The 18182-nt window shown below is 38.0% G+C and overlaps 2 protein-coding genes across 3 annotated transcripts; one reads left to right on the top strand and one right to left on the bottom strand.

Moving 5' to 3' along the window:
- Positions 1 to 10679: 10679 nt before the first annotated feature.
- LOC121419148 (methionine adenosyltransferase 2 subunit beta-like) lies at positions 10680 to 16664 on the top strand. Of its 2 annotated transcripts, XM_041613478.1 has the most exons (6): positions 10680 to 11325; positions 11858 to 11972; positions 12354 to 12506; positions 13040 to 13233; positions 14506 to 15889; positions 16244 to 16664. In XM_041613478.1, exons 1-5 carry the CDS (start codon positions 11149 to 11151, stop codon positions 14773 to 14775), a joined length of 909 nt encoding a protein of 302 aa, XP_041469412.1. In that variant the 5' UTR covers positions 10680 to 11148; the 3' UTR covers positions 14776 to 15889; positions 16244 to 16664. The 2 variants fall into 2 exon arrangements, with proteins under 2 accessions (XP_041469412.1, XP_041469414.1); XM_041613480.1 differs by lacking the exon at positions 12354 to 12506.
- A 1018-nt stretch (positions 16665 to 17682) lies between these two features.
- LOC121419149 lies at positions 17683 to 18173 on the bottom strand. Its single transcript, XM_041613481.1, has one exon. It carries the CDS (start codon positions 18171 to 18173, stop codon positions 17685 to 17687), a length of 489 nt encoding a protein of 162 aa, XP_041469415.1. The 3' UTR covers positions 17683 to 17684.
- Between the last annotated feature and the right edge of the window lie 9 nt (positions 18174 to 18182).

Here is an 18182-nt window from a genome sequence, read left to right as displayed (position 1 = left end):
AATCACTTCCAAATAGATTCAACGAATAGCTAATCTACTGGTTCACGTCAGGCTGAATTATTTTAAAACTTAGATGTCTCCCTCTGTCGCCATTTTGTTTTAAGTTATGGTTCCTCTAAAAGGCCCTGCTCTAAATATATATATATAGCCGCAGTTAGGTCCCGGGGGGGGGGCACTCGACCAAAAAAGTGGTGGGGATGTGCCGCTGACGAGACAAAAAACGGGGGCCTTGGAGCGGGCTTATTGTCAAAAGGAGGGTCCTCGGAACCAGTGGCGGATCCAGAGGGGGGCGCCCCGGGCGCGCGCCCCCCCCCCCCTATTTTCGCCGGATTTTTTTTTTTTTGATGGTTATATTTACTGGATTGGTACAATGTAGTCAATTTCAAGGGCTATAGATCTAGTCAAAACTATATTTTAACTTACGCTCATGGCCTTTGCGTTCGCACAAATGCACCTCTGTTATACTGTATTGCAATATGTAAATTTCGGAATTCCAGGGCGCGCAAGTCGATTGGTTGGAAAGTTGCACCACTTGTAATCGGGAGTTGTAGTGCAGTGACCAGTGTGAAGATGTTGGATTGGATATCATTTTTTCCCGAAATTTTGTGTTTTTTGTAACATGCGTTTGTCCGTCTTTATGGCAAATACATGTAAATTGTAAGTAAGAAATCGCGAGAGAAAGTGTCAACGATGCGAATGATAATGTCTATCCCCGAGATTATTCTTCACTCAAAGATGAAGCCCTATATCGGGCGCCACGTGTGCAGCATTATCATTCTGCCTTGGTCATATACGTTTTCACTGAAATGTATAGGTAAGACATATTTGTATTTAATGTAAACTAACTTTTACACTTTCTGGTAGATTCAGAGGCATATTATCCAGGGCGCCCCAACTAAGTTTCGCCGAAGCAATCATTCCAACGAATTAACAAGGAGCAAAATTGTATATTTTCAATCACCAGTCGACCCCACTCCGCGTTTGCTGTGTATAGGCAGCTATATGTCAGCGTAAGGAGCGAAGATTTTATGTGACGGGGGGGGGGGGGAGAATAAAAATACTTTCGTGCTGGGGAAAAACGTCCCGAGGACACATTGTGTATTGTTAAAAAGTAGAAATTGTGACATTAACCCCCCCCCCTTACCCCATTTTTAATGTTTGATAATCTATAGGTTTGCTGATTACAATATATCTTTTTAAAAAAAAATTGCCAGCAAAATAAAAAAAAAATAGTTTTAAAAATCTAGGGGGGGGGGGACGACCTCCCCCGAAATATTTGAGGGAGAACACCTTTTCCCAAACCCACGGGCCAATTTGTAAGTCCTAAACATTATTCCTATTCCGTAACCCTAATGCAAAACCATTATCTTGCAACCCAGACCAAAAAAAGTCACAATTTTCTCTAAGATGGTATGAAAAAATGAAATAGAAGTCTGCAGACTAAATAACTATTTACCGCTCCACCATATGAAAAAAAATCATTATCTCTTTTTCAGAAACTAAATTTGTACCAGCGATTACGTAAAAAAAAAGATCAACACCACTGAACAGACACAAACCTAGCTGAAAGCAATCACAACATTGTAATGATGATGAACTAGTTAAGTATGCAGTATCTTAACACAATATAATTATGACAAAATGGGAGGATACGGTATTAAATCTAAAGCGGGACATTCTCATAACATTCCTCCAATCGCGCTTACGTGATAATGCATTGTACGGCAAAACTTCCTTGAATTAATCATGCATATCATAGAAATACATTTGGGTGTGATATTCGTTATTAAATTATTTACTGAAGTATTTCACGTACGAAAAACGTATATAATATTTTGTGGCTATGCCCACAGAACCCCGAGACTTGCACAGGCAGCAAACGGGATCTATATAGTGCAGAGCTTTAAAAGTATATCCCTCATATATTATAGTGTGAGTAATTAAATTCCACTATTTCGTCTGTTCTTCGTTTGTCTTGCATAAATAAACTTTCCATATTTTCATCTTAAAAAAATAAAAGTCATGATTGAGCTCAAACTTGGCAGGAAAAGCTTTGCCCAACAGAAGGCAATCAATACAGTTTACAACATTTACTATGTTGGTTGGAAAGCTAGTATACATTGATTCAACATGAAGAAAAAACATCAAATTGGAAGCCTATATGAATTCATGGTCTAAACAAGTTGTAATTTCATAAATGAAAAGCTTACAAAATGCCTTTTGTATACCGAAGACGAGCCTCGGTTTATTTTACATTTTCTGCCACTGATAGTTATAACTTATACAATTATGGACTGGATATCAAAGCTCCTTACATGTATTTTCTATAGCATTTTATCATTGACCTTATTTAATTATTTGTGGTATAGTTTTAACAAGTGCTTCGTAAAAATTGATTATCTTATGTTAAAATAAATATATACAATTTCATCCTGGCTGGTCATAAGTTAAGATGGCAACGCGATGAGAGACTTTGAACGTAAACAATAAAAATGATGAGAATCCCCTTAAGAAGCATTATATTACTTTGAGGTTGTGCAGAATGACTGGATTATTGAAGATGATTTGAAAATAATACGAGGGAAAAGGTTGATTACCAGAAGATGATGTCGTTTTTTTCTGTAGTTTGTAACAATTTACTGTGCATTTTGGGGAAAAAAGAACCAAATTTTATGCATGTTGCCATACGACTAAACAATTCTCGTTTGAAACACACAATGTAAATACACAAATGACAATAAACAGAATGGATTATTCGGAACTTATCGATTACAAGTCTCAGTTTCGTATCATTTAAATTTGACGTTTCAATCACACGATGCAAGCAAGTGAAGAGCCTTTGCAAAATGTATGTTTTGAATGACCGCTTATACGGTGTGTGACTGGAAACCAGCTCCTAAATGAGTCAGTATGTGTCTTTTATTCATGAAGTTACAGTGATTTAAGTGTGCATTTTTCTTCTTAAGGTGCTCTCAAAATACGACTTTTGGACATGATTTTTTGAAAAAGTCCTTGCCGTGGGAGGGGGGTATGATCCAGGGGCGTCGATCCATTTTTCAGATTGGGGGGGCAAAATCATGGATCAACGTTCCAAAGGCGCTCGATCCCACAAAACGAACAAACTCACCCACACACACCCCTACACCTCCCCCACACACATAGGTCTATATCATATGTATATATATATGTGTGTGTGTGACTCATGAGAAAGAGACATATATCTCACCCTCACCAACAAATTAATGCGAGCGCGAAGCGCGAGCTGAAATTTTTTACTGACATGAAAACAGGGAAAAGGTACCTGTTTAGGAGTGTTTGTAGTAACTCATGAGGGGGATAGATACATGTATCTCACTACACAGATAATGTGAGTCCCGTTAGAGAGCTGAAATTTCTTTATATTCTGACCTGAAAGCTTGATATTCTAAGCATTTTTGGTACCAATGATTAATATGGGTTTCTAAAAGAACAATAGCTGCGAGCGCGAAGCGCGAGCTGAAAATTTTGATATTTCGATCTGAAAAAAATGAGTTTAATGGACTATTTTTAATAAAGAACAAGATATATATCCAACAAAAGATTATTGCAAATCGAAGCGGGAGTTCTTTTGAGGTTTAGAATTGAAAAAGGGACATTCTATTCACCTATTTAATCATGAAAAGTATGCGTTTTCTTCCTACAGAAACGGATGCGAGCACGAAGCGCGAGCTGAAAATTTTGATATTTCGATCTGAAAGAAAGTTTAATGGACACTTTTAATAAAGAACAGGATATATATCCAACAAAAGATTATTGCAAATCGAAGCGGAGATCTTTTGAGGTTTAGAACTGAAAACAGGACATTCCATTCACCTATTTAATCATGAAAAGTATGGGTTTTGGCTACAGAAATGATGCGAGCGCAAAGCGCGAGCTGAACATTTTTATATTCCAATCTGAAAAGCGGACATTTTGAGCACGATTTTAAATAAAGAACTAGTTGGTATCTCGATCTCGCTTTCTGATTTCCGTGTAACATTACAATCTTAATTCATTTTTAGTTGCACATGCGGAATTATTGGGGGGGGGGCAAAATGATATGTTTGCCCCCCCAATATTTTCATTGGTGGGGCGATCGCCCCCCTGCCCCCCAGGATCGACGCCTCTGGGGGTATCCCCCCTCCCACACCCTCCCCCCGCTCGGTCGCTTCGCTCCCTCGCCGCTGGCGCCCCCCCTATTTCAAAATCCTGGATCCGCCCCTGGGAACGGGCTTCGGAACCCGGGGGGGGGGGGCACTTTCATTGACGAGTGGATACCATGCGCGACCAAAAAACACGTAAAAAGGATGTCCTTTTCACGACAGGGCACGTTACGTACGTAACGTGATAAGGGTGTCAAAAACACAAAAATAATGAAAAAAGGGTATCTATTTCGCTAGGATAATTACGTATTTGAGGGTCGAATTTGCGGGGATGATAAAACAAAATTAAAATATTTTATAAAGGATGTCCTTTTTGCCCCAACACTTCGTGTTTAGAGTCCGATTTGCGCAAGGTGTAGAAGCTGGGGTCGTACTAAACCAAATAAGGTAAAGCCGACGACCGAAGGACCCGTAACAATAAAACATTCCTGTACTTGTTTAGGGGTTCATTTCTATTTGCCAAGAGTATCGTTTTGTTTTCAATACTTGTTAAGGGTAGGGTTTCACACGCCAATACTTGTTAAGGGGTGCATTTTCAGAATATGGAAATTACGTGTTTAGGGTGATTTTCGAGACCCCATGGTCGCGCATGGTCGGGCGCATGGTATACACTCGTGAATGGAAGTGGCCCCCCCCCCCCCGGCTTCGGAACTACAAATGTTTGTGAAAACGGGGGTCCTTGGAACGGATCGCCAGCGTGTGAGTGCGTATGGATCCCTATGGAACGGGTGTGCGTGTATGATGCAGCTCGCCCGGCTGCACGGCCGCCGGGTGCGCTCGCGCAGAGGCGATGGTCGGACAGTGCTCTGCGTCCGCTTTTCACGAATTGCAGTTCATTGTAGCGGAGCAATGCGACTGGAACGGCGTAACGAAAAATATGCGAAGCTCTGGAGCAGATTTCTTTCTTCTTTTTGCTCGATAAGTAGAAAATTCTATGCTTTGGAGCGGCTTTCTTCGTTCTTTTTCTGAATAAGACAAAAATGCTATGCCTTGGAACGGAAATTTGTGTGTAAAAATGGGGGTCCCCTCCGCGGCACATACCCACTATGCATTATATACTGAGTGCCCCCCCCCCCGGAGTTAGGTGCTCGTACACCAAAGTAATCGAGCTCAGATCAATCAGCAAATCAAATTGCGTTATTTCTAATGACCGTTAATTTGGATTGAATGTGACTTTGATGGAACAACCACCTACCCTGCTTTCCCAGCTCCATTCCTTACCCCCTTAAAGGTCAAGTCCACCCCAGAAAAACGTTGATTGGAATAAATAGAGAAACATCAAACTAGAATAACGCTGAAAGTTGACATTTAAAGTTTCACTTATTGTTCACAAAACAGTGATGCACATCTCTGTGACATGCAAATGAGACAATGTCCGTCACTGACTATTTCTCTTGTTTTTTATTGTTTGAATTATACAATATTGCAGATTTGACAATAGGGACCAACTTGACTGAATCATATAGTTTTCAGCAGTGCTAGTTCCACATGTTCATGGAAGAATCAATCTTTTTTTCACTTGACAATGAGGAGAAAATTATAATATTTCATGTGATAGAATACAAAAGAAATAGTGAGTGGATGACGTCATCAGTCTCCTCATTTGCATACGGACCAGGATGTGCGTATAACTATTCTGTTAAATTAAGCAAAACTTCAAAAATATCATAACTTTCTTATTTCACATCCGATTTTGATGAAGTTTTCAGTGTTTTTCTTCTTGGATTTATCTCTTTCTATTCAAAGCAACTTTTTGTTGGGGTAGACTTGTCCTTTAATAAAATATAAAACCGCTCCAAGGCTTGGTCCCAAATCACTAACGGATGCAAAGAGGATGTAAAACGGAAAAAACCCAAATCTTATCATCCGTTGGAAAACGCCATGCATCCGTTGTGTACTCTTTGCACACCTGCTAAATGCTCTATCCATCGAGCATCCACCCACTGTTATTTCAGCCGCGCAAAAAGTTTTGAGCTGCACAAAACTCATAGAAGAGATGAACTTTCCGCCGTGTACGATGATCCGCAACATAATATACGAGCAACAAACGTTCCATGTCCGTTATCATCAGAGAGCAAAGAGGGCGCTCTTATATGAACCTGTTTGATCTATCATGAGGGGAAGAGGAAGAGAGAAAGGGAAGAGAGAGAGAGAGATGGGGAGCAGGCATCCAACGTAAATCGGAAAGAGGGAGAAAGAACAAAACCACGGATAAATACAGGAATAAACCACCCCGGTCCCTGGGAACGTTTTCTTTGTTGTCGTTTTGTTTTTCTTTTTAACAGGGGTTGCTGATGTGAATTTTACAAGGAAAAAAGGGGGGCTTAACAATAAAGTAAAGGTATTTTGGTCCAGAGAAAATTGACAAGCCAAAAAGAAAGAAAAAGAGGGGTTTCACTACAAAATGTAGGTCAGTTTGATTAAATTTATATATTTTGCCACATACCGGAATTCAAATTCAAATTCAAATTTATTTTCATTCTTCAAAATGATACAAATAAGTACAAGATAGATTGATTCAATTTAAATAAACAATAGCATGAACAAAATTCAATATTGGAAGAAAAACAAAATACATATTTGAAAGTAATCTAAATATAAATTAACATACATGTCAAGTTAAATTAATATAATCAATATCATTAGATATAATTGAATCAATGCAATTATAATAATTCCAGGGTATGCTGCCTTTGACACACGGAGCACCCCTGCTTATGGCCCACCCCTTCCTCCATACAAAAGGGAAGAGATTGAATACAAGTGATTCTCTTACATGCCCTGACTGATTTATTGAAATTATATAGGCAGGACCCAAAATATTTTGGGGAATGCACACCCACACTTTTCATGATTCCCTAAGGGAATGGTTTAAGGAGTACATCATTGGTGTATTATATACCGTTTTTTTTTACTTTATATCTCACTTATCCTCAATCTAAGGAAAATGTTTCACGAACACATGATTATTATATGACCTGAAAGAATGTTTTCTCCAAAATAATTTGATACCATATTTATGCAGTATGTGTTCACGCTTGGATAATCAGGAATCAGGAGGGGTTTTTTTTCACTGTGAGTTTTATTTGCACTAAGGTAAGGTACGGCTACAATGTATGAATACACACTGTAAAAAAATTGAAGTGCTTATTTAGCACTTACAGTGCTTGTATAGGGACTGCACTACTAGTGTTGATTTTCTAGTTCTAATTTAAACTAGAAAATCAACATATAGTGCAGTCATTATAAAAGCACTGTAAGTGCTAAATTAGCACTTCATTTTTTACAGGGCAGATGCCAATGATGTCATCTTATGCAGGTATATAGCCCAAATGGCTACAAGAGTTAGTAAACATTATGCCTATTTATCCGTTTGCACCATAATACCCATTTTGACAATTAAGAACCCTATTTGGCTCCCCCCTCCATCCTCATAACAATTGAACAGCAATGGTGTTTCCGACCCCCCCCCCCCCCTCCACCACGCTTGCCCCTTCCTATTTGATGGGTTTCGCCAAAATTATTTTCATTTATCGGATTAACGAACTTTCGGAATAACGAATCTTATTTCGTTTTGATTTGATTGATTGATTTCCACATTCCAATAACAAAAGTATATATACAAGTGTAATGATTTTTTTTCTTAGCAAAACATAACAATAAGCAAATGACATAATGAACAACATATGCATATATACATTCTAACAATCTAATTGAAATATATTTATACCTGATATTTTTTTATTATTGAAACAAATAGCAGAAATAATATGCATGTGTGTGTGTGTGTAAAGTTATACATGTACAACAGCTTTTGGCAACTCTTTTTTATATAAATATTGTAAAGAAATGGATGAAGAGAACAATGGTATGCGTAGCTTAAATCAAGGTTCCCCAGAGCTATCTACCCTTTGGAAAAATTGGTAATGCCGAAAAAATGTCTCTGCCGGGAAACGAACCCGGGCCCCCAGCTTTGAACGCCAATGCCTTAACCACTAGACCACAGAGACGGGTTAGTGGCTACGGCGAACCCAATCCGATTGACTGTCAGATAGACATATTTTCGACACTATACCAATTATAATTTCCTTTGTCGGGTGAAGGTGGTTTAGAACAATGACAAGCCGCCATGCCTCAGCTGGATCAAAGCTATTGCTTTGATACAGTACACGTATGGGAGAAGTACAAATGTGTAAAGTTATACATGTACAACAGCTTTTGGTAACTCTTTTTAATATAAATATTGTAAAGAAATGGATGAAGAGAACAATGGTAGGCGTAGCTTAAATCAAGGTTCCCCATAGCTATATACCCTTTGGAAAAATTGGTGATGCCGAAAAAATGTCTCCGCCGGGAATCGAACCCGGGCCCCCAGCTTTGAACGCCGGTGCACAGAGACGGATTAGTGGCTACGGCAAACCCAATCCGATTGACCGTCAGATAGACAGATTTTCGACACAATACCAATTATAATTTCCTTTGTCGGGTGAAGGTGGGTTTAGAACAATGACAAGCTGAGGCATGGCGGAACCTTGATTTAAGCTACGCCTACCATTGTTATCTTCATCCATTTCTTTACAAAATTTATATATATATACATACATATATCGACATAATACATTTTCGGACGAAGGAAACTTCGAAATAACGCCACAAATGTTCGGATTTGCAAACATCGACATGATCGAGGTATAGACAATTTACGTGTTTCGGAATTACGAACCTTCGGGTTACTGAACATGCTGAACATCCGGAATAAAATAATCTTCGGAATCACGGACTGTAATCCTTATTTCGCTAGGCGCGAAAAATCATTACATTTACATCTATACGTTGGAGCTCTCCGGGCATAATACAATGAAACCATGTGGAACTACTAGCTCCCGAAACTTATATTTAAAAAAGACAACTTTTATAATTATCTTATCATTCTTCAAGATGGGCATATAATATTCGGATCACTTCCATGACCTTACCCACTGTTGATAGGAGAGACATTTACCCCACCCACTATCATTTAAATCAGGGAAGAGAAGATATTTCATTTGTATTATTATTTCAAATTCACCCATGCACTTAATCAATTTGACCTGCAAAGATGCAAAAATGCCTTCATGATAAGCTTGCAAGTGGTCAATTCGCTGAGTTCACTCCCTCGGTTTCAATTAGGTTCTTAAAAAATACAACAAAAATATATGTGTGATTCTCCCTGTTCATGTTTAAAAAAACTGAAACAAAAACAAAACAAAAACAGTATGCGCCAACCCTCGTTACTACAAACAACTTGTGAAAGGATCATCAGGGGCTATGGGGCACATCATCATTCTTCTTCTCATGTAATTTAATAAGGGAGTGGTGAAAAACAATTGAGCAAATGGAAATAGAAAAAGGAAATGTATTCGGAAGAAAAATGTGCCATTGCTTGGTCTGTCAACTATGGACCCATGTCTGTGATGAAGAAAAAAGGAACCGAAGCTAAAGATGGTGTAAATGTTTAGTCTGTGTACTTTCTTGCATATGATAATACATACATAAAATAATTTCTTTCAAAAATATTGTTTGCATGCCAGGATGTAGGCCTATGTATTATTGCAGTAGCCATATTATCACAATACGCTGTAAAATTATTAAGGCGCACCAGCAGAAGTTAGAGAATAGATTAACCGGATTGCAATTTAAATTAGAAGTCGATAAAATGCCATATTGCATTTTACCACAAGATAATTCATTTGTTTATGTAACTTTCCCCTGATTCAGACTGTTGTCCGGTCCGGGGAGAGGGAGCGGTACTCCCAGAGGTTTACAAATGTCAACACTCAGTAGAGAAGGGAGAGATATTCCCGCGCTTGTTTATAACATTGGAGAATAAATAATATACTCTTTGACAAGAAATTTTCATTTTATAGATTACAACTAACACTAAGGTATGTAAAAATAAACTACCTAAACTTGATTAGATTGGGTGTCTTTTTAGTGCTTTGACCTCGGCTTTTGTAGTGTCACGAATTTGTATTCGTACTATACTGTGCATTCTCGGTATTGAGAGCAAATCCTTCTCGAACTTGTAAATCACATAGCTTGCGGGATGTCTACATCTCGTTCTGCCCATGAGCGTCCTTCTAACATTCCCAGCTGAGGTCAGACATTATTATTACCCGGGCCTCGCTGGTCAAGAGCGACTGTCCTTCGCTTACGTAAGGGCGAGGATAGTCTCTCAGTCGCGTGCGGCCTCGCCCAGCGATGACAGATCTCTGTCGCGTGCGACCTCGCCTGACCTCACGCCAAGGACAATTCTGTTTTCCACAAGTCCAGGGTCTCGAGCTCGTAAACAGAGTCTGTCCTTGTGTTATGCAACATCAAGGACGGACTCTCAGTCGCGTTCAGCCCATCTAGGCCAAGGACGAATGTTGTTCTTGGGAGAGGGATAGAAACTAGTTCAAGGATGCTTTGCTCGATTTAGCTCTCTAGAAAAGGGGTGGTAATTCGCATTGGGGGAGAGATTCTCGGGGCATGTCTTGTAGTCCATTTCAATCGATTGTATAGTTGGATTGTGTTTTATTCCTCGAACGCGTTATTATAATAAACGGACAGTCTAACCTAAAAGTCAGCTCCGATTGTTTCACTTTGCTGTTCCCCACTTGTGAGAGAATAGATGTACGGATAGTTGATTTACGTTCTGAGAGAATTGAAAGAATTGAAGTGAGAACTTTTATACAGAGACTGTGAGAGGGAAGGAAAACTAACACTTGTGAACTCAGTGAGTTCTGTGCGAGCCTACACTATAGTGATTTATTAATTGCCAATCCCCTTATATAAATTTCGTAACAGTAGTTACCAAAGCCAACGGAGTTTAAATTATTACTCTAGCCAGCAATTGCCACGCCAACCAACTTTTTTGTTTGAAGTCCGAAATACATCACGCAAGAGGTCTTGGTAATACATATCGATTATTGTTAACATTTTAGCCATGAAGATCTTAATTACCGGTGCATCTGGTTTGTTGGGTCGTGCTCTTATGAGTGAGTTTGAGGGGGATACCTCGTTTGATGTCCTGGGCTTGGCTTTCTCTCGTCCCAAGGGGACACTCCGAAAGGTTGACATCAGAGACGAAGATGGGGTGAGAAAGATCATGCAAGAATTCCAGGTGAGTAGGACACCTTAACTTATCGATTACTTGTCAATTTTATCAAAGTTATCAACCAAAATGTTATTTTGTCTTTTAAGAAAAACAAATATGGAATTTCACTACTTTTGGTTCCTTTTTCCCTCAACAAAATTCAAAACAGTTATCATCATTATCATCTGTTGGATGAACAAAACTTTAAAAAATCATGTAATTCATAAGTTACGAAGGTCTTCTTTTATATAGTCTTTCACAATCAAACTAGGCTTTTTACATAATTTACTATATTTTTTCAACAAATTCATCACTTCAATTCTGCACGTTTACTTTATATGCTGGTATATATGTAATAGTCAACAATCTATTTGCATTTAAATGAAACCAGATGTTTACAATTCAGGCTTCATGGCTCAGCCAATCATTCAAACTATTTACAACAAAATAAAAACAAAGAGCTGATGTACTTTTATTGTAGGTCTACTGAACTTTTACTTGATGAATTGAGAAACAAATATGTATTGTGAATTAATTCAAAATTATCATGTTATTGCAGCCTGATGCTGTGATCCATGCTGCTGCACAAAGAAGACCTGATATAGTCGAGAGGGATGAAGAGGCTGCCAGGACAATCAACTGCAGTGCAACAGAAATAATAGCCACAATTAGCGGTAAGGTTGAATTGTATCCCCCGGAAACTTTTGCAAATCATGGATGAAAAGGACAAGCATAATATTTTTTCTAACCATTCTTCACAATCTTTCACAATGTCTCCGCCTCTTCTCTCCATTTTCTCTCTTCTAGTCTTACTTGTCTACCTTCATTTATCTTTTCCCCCTGGTCTTGTTTTTCCCTTCTTCTGGCATTCATCTGTCTCTTCCTCTTTCTTCTCCATACCCCCCCCCCCTCTTCTTCTTTTTCTTCATCAGTTCATTCACTCCTGTTCCTCCTCTTGTTCATCCTACTCTTCTACCTCCCCCTCCTATTGGTTGATATTGTTGTAACTCTACCGTGATTTTAAGTTGTTTTCTTATCAATTATTTTGTTTTCAGCCGAGATTGGTGCTTTCTTGATCTTCATCAGTACTACATATGTATTTGACGGCACCAACCCCACATATAAACCTTCAGACCGTACCAATCCAGTCAATATATATGGACGACAAAAACTAGAAGGAGAGAAAATCTCGCAAACACATAACCCAAGTGAGCCGTTTATTAAATAATATTCAATACGAAAGCAAACCTTAAAGTTACCATGGCTACAAGCTTTTTTCTCAATTGAATAATGAGGGTAACATGAAATCGCACCTTCTAAAAAAATATTTTCGATTCTGTTTTCTTTCCTCCTTTCTAGTTTAGCTGTAACATGTATGTTAGAGAAATAATAGCCGTGTTTATAAAATTGCCTTACTGTGGGTTATAACATGATAACATGCATGTTGCGCCAGAATGAATCCCCAGTGTAGTCAGAACTTTCGCCTTACTTGCTGGATGGTCCAACACTAACGTCATATTCAGCACAAACCTTTTTGCAATTGTTGCTCTACATGTATATAGCTGTGGCATAATTTCGGTCCTTGCAGTAATGAACATCAGCTCGTCAACACTGAACTTGGACAACATCATACAGTGATCCAAATGAAACCTGAAATAGTGAGATAATGGTTTATCGTTGAAAGTAAAGAGTTTGAAAAGCCAAGTAGTCTGTTTTTTGTGTCCATTCTTTACTACCATAGATTATGCTGTCTTACGAGTACCCATACTGTACGGCCAGATCGAGACGATAGAAGAGAGTGCTGTCACTACCCTTCTCAATACCTTGGTGAACCAAGACAACGTTGACTTGGTGGATGATTGTTGCATCCGATGTCCAACCCATGTTGATGATATCGCTGTGGTCTGCAGACAAATGTGTGAGAGGAGAACGACGGTAAGAATGTGTGATGACGAAGATGGTCATGCCACATGATGGTAGTTTAAGTGGCGCGATGTGTTGTTGTTGATGATGATGATGATGATAACGAAAATATCAGTAATGTTGATGATCATCATCATTGTTAATGATTATTAAAGTGACTTTAACGACGACGACGATGCCCGACAATGATGATGACGATAACTTTATTTTATTGGTCATTCATTTAATGCAATGTGATCTTTTGACCCCTAGATGGCTTTTGACCTTATCATACTCATGAACACACGTGTGGTGTTTATCATCTGTACCGAGTATAAACAGTGAAAAACAATTGATGCAGAATATGAATAAGCAGGTTTAACAAAGTCTTGAAAAAAGCATAGACATGACCTCTTATCATTCGACCTTTAAACACCTAGATGACCTATGACCCCATCATCCTCATGAACACACGTGGTATTACCCAAAGATTTGTACACAAGTGAGGCAGAAATTTTAAAAAATGACAGCACTTTGAATAAAAACTTGACCTATTGACCCCTAGATGACCTTTGACCTCTAGATGACATTTGACCTCATCATTCTCTTGAACACACATGTGGTATTACCCAATGCTCATTTGTACCAAGTGGGAACAGAAATCAGAAATAAAGAAATGAGAGCAATTTGAACAAACTTGACCTCGTGACCCCTACATATGACCTTTGACCATACCTTTCTCAACAACACACACGTGGTAATACCCAAAGATCATTTAAAGTAAGTTTGATCAAAATTGATGAAGAAATAAAGACATGAGAGCAATTAGTGGAACAAAAACATTAACATTTCGAACAGTTTCGAACAGCCTAACGGACCAACTGGAAAAGTGATTACTAGGTCTCTGCCGAACTTATTTCAGGCAAGACAAAAAAGTAAATAAAATGAAAAAATAACAGACCGGCACCCCCTACAGTTACCATGGATATGGGCCAATTCCAATATTGTTTTACTTGATAGAGCATTCTATGTGCCTATATTCTTTATCGTATGTGTTCGAGTTAAGTATTCATCTTGTAAACAAAACAGATACTTATAGTATAGTGGACATTTCCATAACGCAAATAACATAACCTACCAAACTTGGTTATATAACGACGCTTAAAATTTGCCTAAGCGTAACTAGACATATGGACGCTGAGGGCATTCAAGGATTTTCTTCCTTCATGTAGACATCTACCCGGATACACCTGGGTAGAGAGTGGTAAAATAAAGATTGTCATTTATTCATATCTGTGCGTTTAGGATCCTGAGTCGGTCAGTGGTGTGTTCCATTGGTGCGGAGCTGACTTCATGACAAAATACACAATGATAGTCACAATAGCCAATGCCTTCAACCTTCCTCATGGTCACCTTAGAGCTAACCCAGTCCAACCAGCGGGTGAAACGCCACGCCCCAAGGATTGCTCCATGGATCGATCAAAGCTGGTCTCTCTGGGTATTGGACAGACTACACCCTTCACCGAAGGGATACAAAAAGTGATGAAACCGTTCATCTCAAAGAATTATTCCTAATCGTAAAAATCAATGAAATATATATTTTTTTCGATAAACTGGTACTCGGCTCAGGCTTACCAATCATGCAGATAGCTACACTCGAAGAAAAACAAGTCAAATGATGTGCATCTTCAATATTGCTATTAGTTTTATTAATATTATGTAAGATGCAGGGTTAAGTGTAATTTTGCACCTGTTATGTCGCACCTTTGAGGAGAGCACCTTTAAAGATATCTCTTTCAGAAAGGACTCGGATAGGCATGTATCTTTCAAGCAATTGAGTAATTTTTGGGACTTTTGCTAACATCAGTGTTGTGTGACCCTATGTCGTCAGTGCACGCAATTATGTTTCAAGAGGACAGCCATCAATATCATTACATGCTCTGCTGTATAAAGTATAAAAATATTTTTCATCCGCTCCCTAGACTTATTCTAAAACTTTAGCGGTTAATAGGCCATTGTGACACAATTTGCAGACAATTTTTAAGATTGTTGTGTATCATAATTTAAGAGTTCAAACCTTTTGGAACTGAAAAACATCAAGGTTTACAATGGGATAGATAGCCCTTAAGTATAAAATAAATGACGGATTTTTCTCTTGCCATTTTCCAGTCGTACTTCATACAGTTTTTTATTTTCACATTGCTGTGAAAAAATCGTTCAGAATCATTTTTTCCAGTTCTTACTGTTAGATCAATTATTTGTTTTTAATTATGAAATAATATACTGCAGTTGCAATGACAATAATGAATATCTATGAGTAGTAATGTTTACCAGGTTTATGGTAATCTGTCGTTTCATTTGATTAAATTAATTATTGGACGAATCTTGTGTTCATCTTCTTTGAATTTTGAACTCGAAATTTTATAAACCCGATGCAATAGGTTTTTTTCTTCCTGCAAGCATTTGCACTGGATGGAGACGACGACGAAGACAACAGTAAAAGGGTGGTGTCAGAGACGAGGCGGTCCACACTTAAAACCACCCCTTTGAAAGAAAGGAACCATTGTGCCCCTCGTCATACCCGTGATGATCCTATGTTTAAGGAGCTGCCGAACCCTTGAGGATGCTAAATTCACTGGCCCATGTTATGAAATCGAGTTTGGTCTTACTCTGCTAAAATAATTACATGGTATGCTGAAAATATATATTAAAAAAATGCTTACATTGTACGATTGATTTTCACTGTTTGTTTATTTTCCGATTATTAAAAAACACAATAGATAAATAACAAGATGGCATCAGTTGAACTAAACAAAATGAATTGCAAATATGTTGAATAGATAAAATAATCGAAATGATTGCCAATTTCAGAGTCATTAATATAATTACTCTGTTCTTCCACTACCTCCACTATCATCATGCTATATATAGTGGCGAAGTAAACTGATTTAGTTATTATTCCCATGCTGACAGTTGAAAACAAACAGAGTAAGACATTAACAGCTGATAAATCTAATTTGTACTTTTCTTGATTTTTTCACAGTTGGCTTTCCATAGATAAACCAGACTGTATAGACCAGAGTTTGAATGAAACTCAAATTCAGAATACGGACCATTCTATTTCAGAAATCTGCGCATGACTTCCATGAATCACTGCAGATGCACTGCACTTTCCAGTTTTAATGAACTAGATGAGATAGTCTTATCAAAATTTACATAAAAAACAGCGCTTCTTGGTGATAATAAAGAATCATTACTTTCAATATTTATCGAAGGCACCCATTATTACAGACTGTTAGGCCTACTTTCAATAATTTGTTCATAATAATTCAAAGTAAATATCGATTTCCATAGTATCTTTGCAAATAGGGATCAAGTTTTAGTTACACATCAATTAATAATGCTATATATCCACTGAATACAATAAAAAGAGTAGAATATATAATTTAGGTATGCTTCTTAAACGAAAAAAACTTATTATCCAAGTGGACAAACAGTATATAATTTCGCAGCATACAGGTACAAAAGTATATCAAATACATTAATAAAAAAAATACCTGAAAAATCATAGCAATAGAAAAGTGAGGTTAACATAGTATAAAATTACGTACATGTAGAGCATAAGACTTGTGTAATACTTTTCAATTCAATTTAAATCCTTTTATGGGAATCTACAAATTCCATTCTCAAATTATACCCCAAACTTGCATACTCTCCATTACATAATATTAACATAAATACAAAAGTCAGAGAGCTATAGGGAATTGAAATTATCATTAGTGATTTTCAATGCTACCAAATATAAAATACCCTAGTTATGCATCTAATTGACTTCAATACATGATATGTGTATGCAATAAATAAATTCGGTGAAATGAGATGCATAAGCATATTTGCTGAAAATCAAATTTCAACAGATAAATTAATATGAAGGCCTTTATTTTTTATGCAAAAGTGCATAGGTCAGAGATTTTCACAAAAACCCCCCGAAAAGTCCGATAGTCGGGCGTGTCTCGGTCAATGAAACAGATACATCTCATCAGCATATTGATTATGAAATTCTTGTTTTACTAATCAAATTAATTTAAGAAAATAAGCGAAGATAGAATATGCTACTCTCAGGATACTAAGTTACGACAATCATCCGAAGAGGTAAGTTTGCGGGTCATCATATATCAGGCTCAATTTTTCATCCCCGGAACCTGATGATATTACAATGTTTCCTCCTTTGTAATGAGTCAAAGTATATAAAAGTTCCATTAATCTAAATTTTGGCTACTTGAGCTTTGAACTTCAACAAAGGTGTGACACTATGGTAGGAACACCTCCATCCCGAGTAGAGCGTCAGTTTTTACATCAGTGGGATAGTAGAGTCGCGGGGATATTGCGACTATAGACTTTGAAAAAAATGATAGTGAGCAATTATGATAATGTAGCAGCAATCTAATTCAACTAATTCGTGCATTTTCTTTTTATATCCAGTCTCATGACTCGATGTAAAGCTTCGGGTAAGAACTTGACTGATTCATCACTTTCGGGATCTCCATGACATGAAACTTCGGAAACTGTCGCTCCAGGGCATACACGGTTTTGAGATTTTCCATTGACCGTTCGGCTGAACTCGTTAATCTTCGGTCCTGTGCATCCACGTACATCTCGATGTATCCAAGATATATCTCCAGCTTCGGCAGAGTCGTCTTCAATCCATTCAGGAGCTGATCAATGAAGATGATGCAATCATTACATGGGGAGAAGTAGGTGAAGAGGTACAGCGAATGTTGGGCGTGGTCATTCAGGTGTACCATATCTTGGAGATTCGATATGAGATGACAGAGGACTCGCTGTTCAGCGTGCTCAATGGTGCCATTGGCCTCTCTGCAGCTTGTAGCGACGGCAAAATCCCAACTGAGGAATCCACCACCTCCGAATGGATGACCTCGGTAGATAGGCTTTTCACTGTCAAGTCCAGCCATGTCCAACTT

Source organism: Lytechinus variegatus, chromosome 7 (genome assembly GCF_018143015.1).
Source record: "Lytechinus variegatus isolate NC3 chromosome 7, Lvar_3.0, whole genome shotgun sequence".
NCBI classification, from domain to species: Eukaryota; Metazoa; Echinodermata; class Echinoidea; order Temnopleuroida; family Toxopneustidae; genus Lytechinus; species Lytechinus variegatus.
This window is presented reverse-complemented; position numbering and strand designations above follow the sequence as displayed.

Coding starts and splice junctions, on each gene's coding strand:
- LOC121419148 (XM_041613478.1), top strand. CDS start 11,149: ATGAAGATCTTAATTACCGGTGCATCTGGTTTGTTGGGTCGTGCTCTT. Junction 11,326..11,857: donor AGATCATGCAAGAATTCCAG/GTGAGTAGGACA, acceptor ATGTTATTGCAG/CCTGATGCTGTGATCCATGC. Junction 11,973..12,353: donor AATAATAGCCACAATTAGCG/GTAAGGTTGAAT, acceptor TTTTGTTTTCAG/CCGAGATTGGTGCTTTCTTG.
- LOC121419149 (XM_041613481.1), bottom strand. CDS start 18,173: ATGGCTGGACTTGACAGTGAAAAGCCTATCTACCGAGGTCATCCATTC.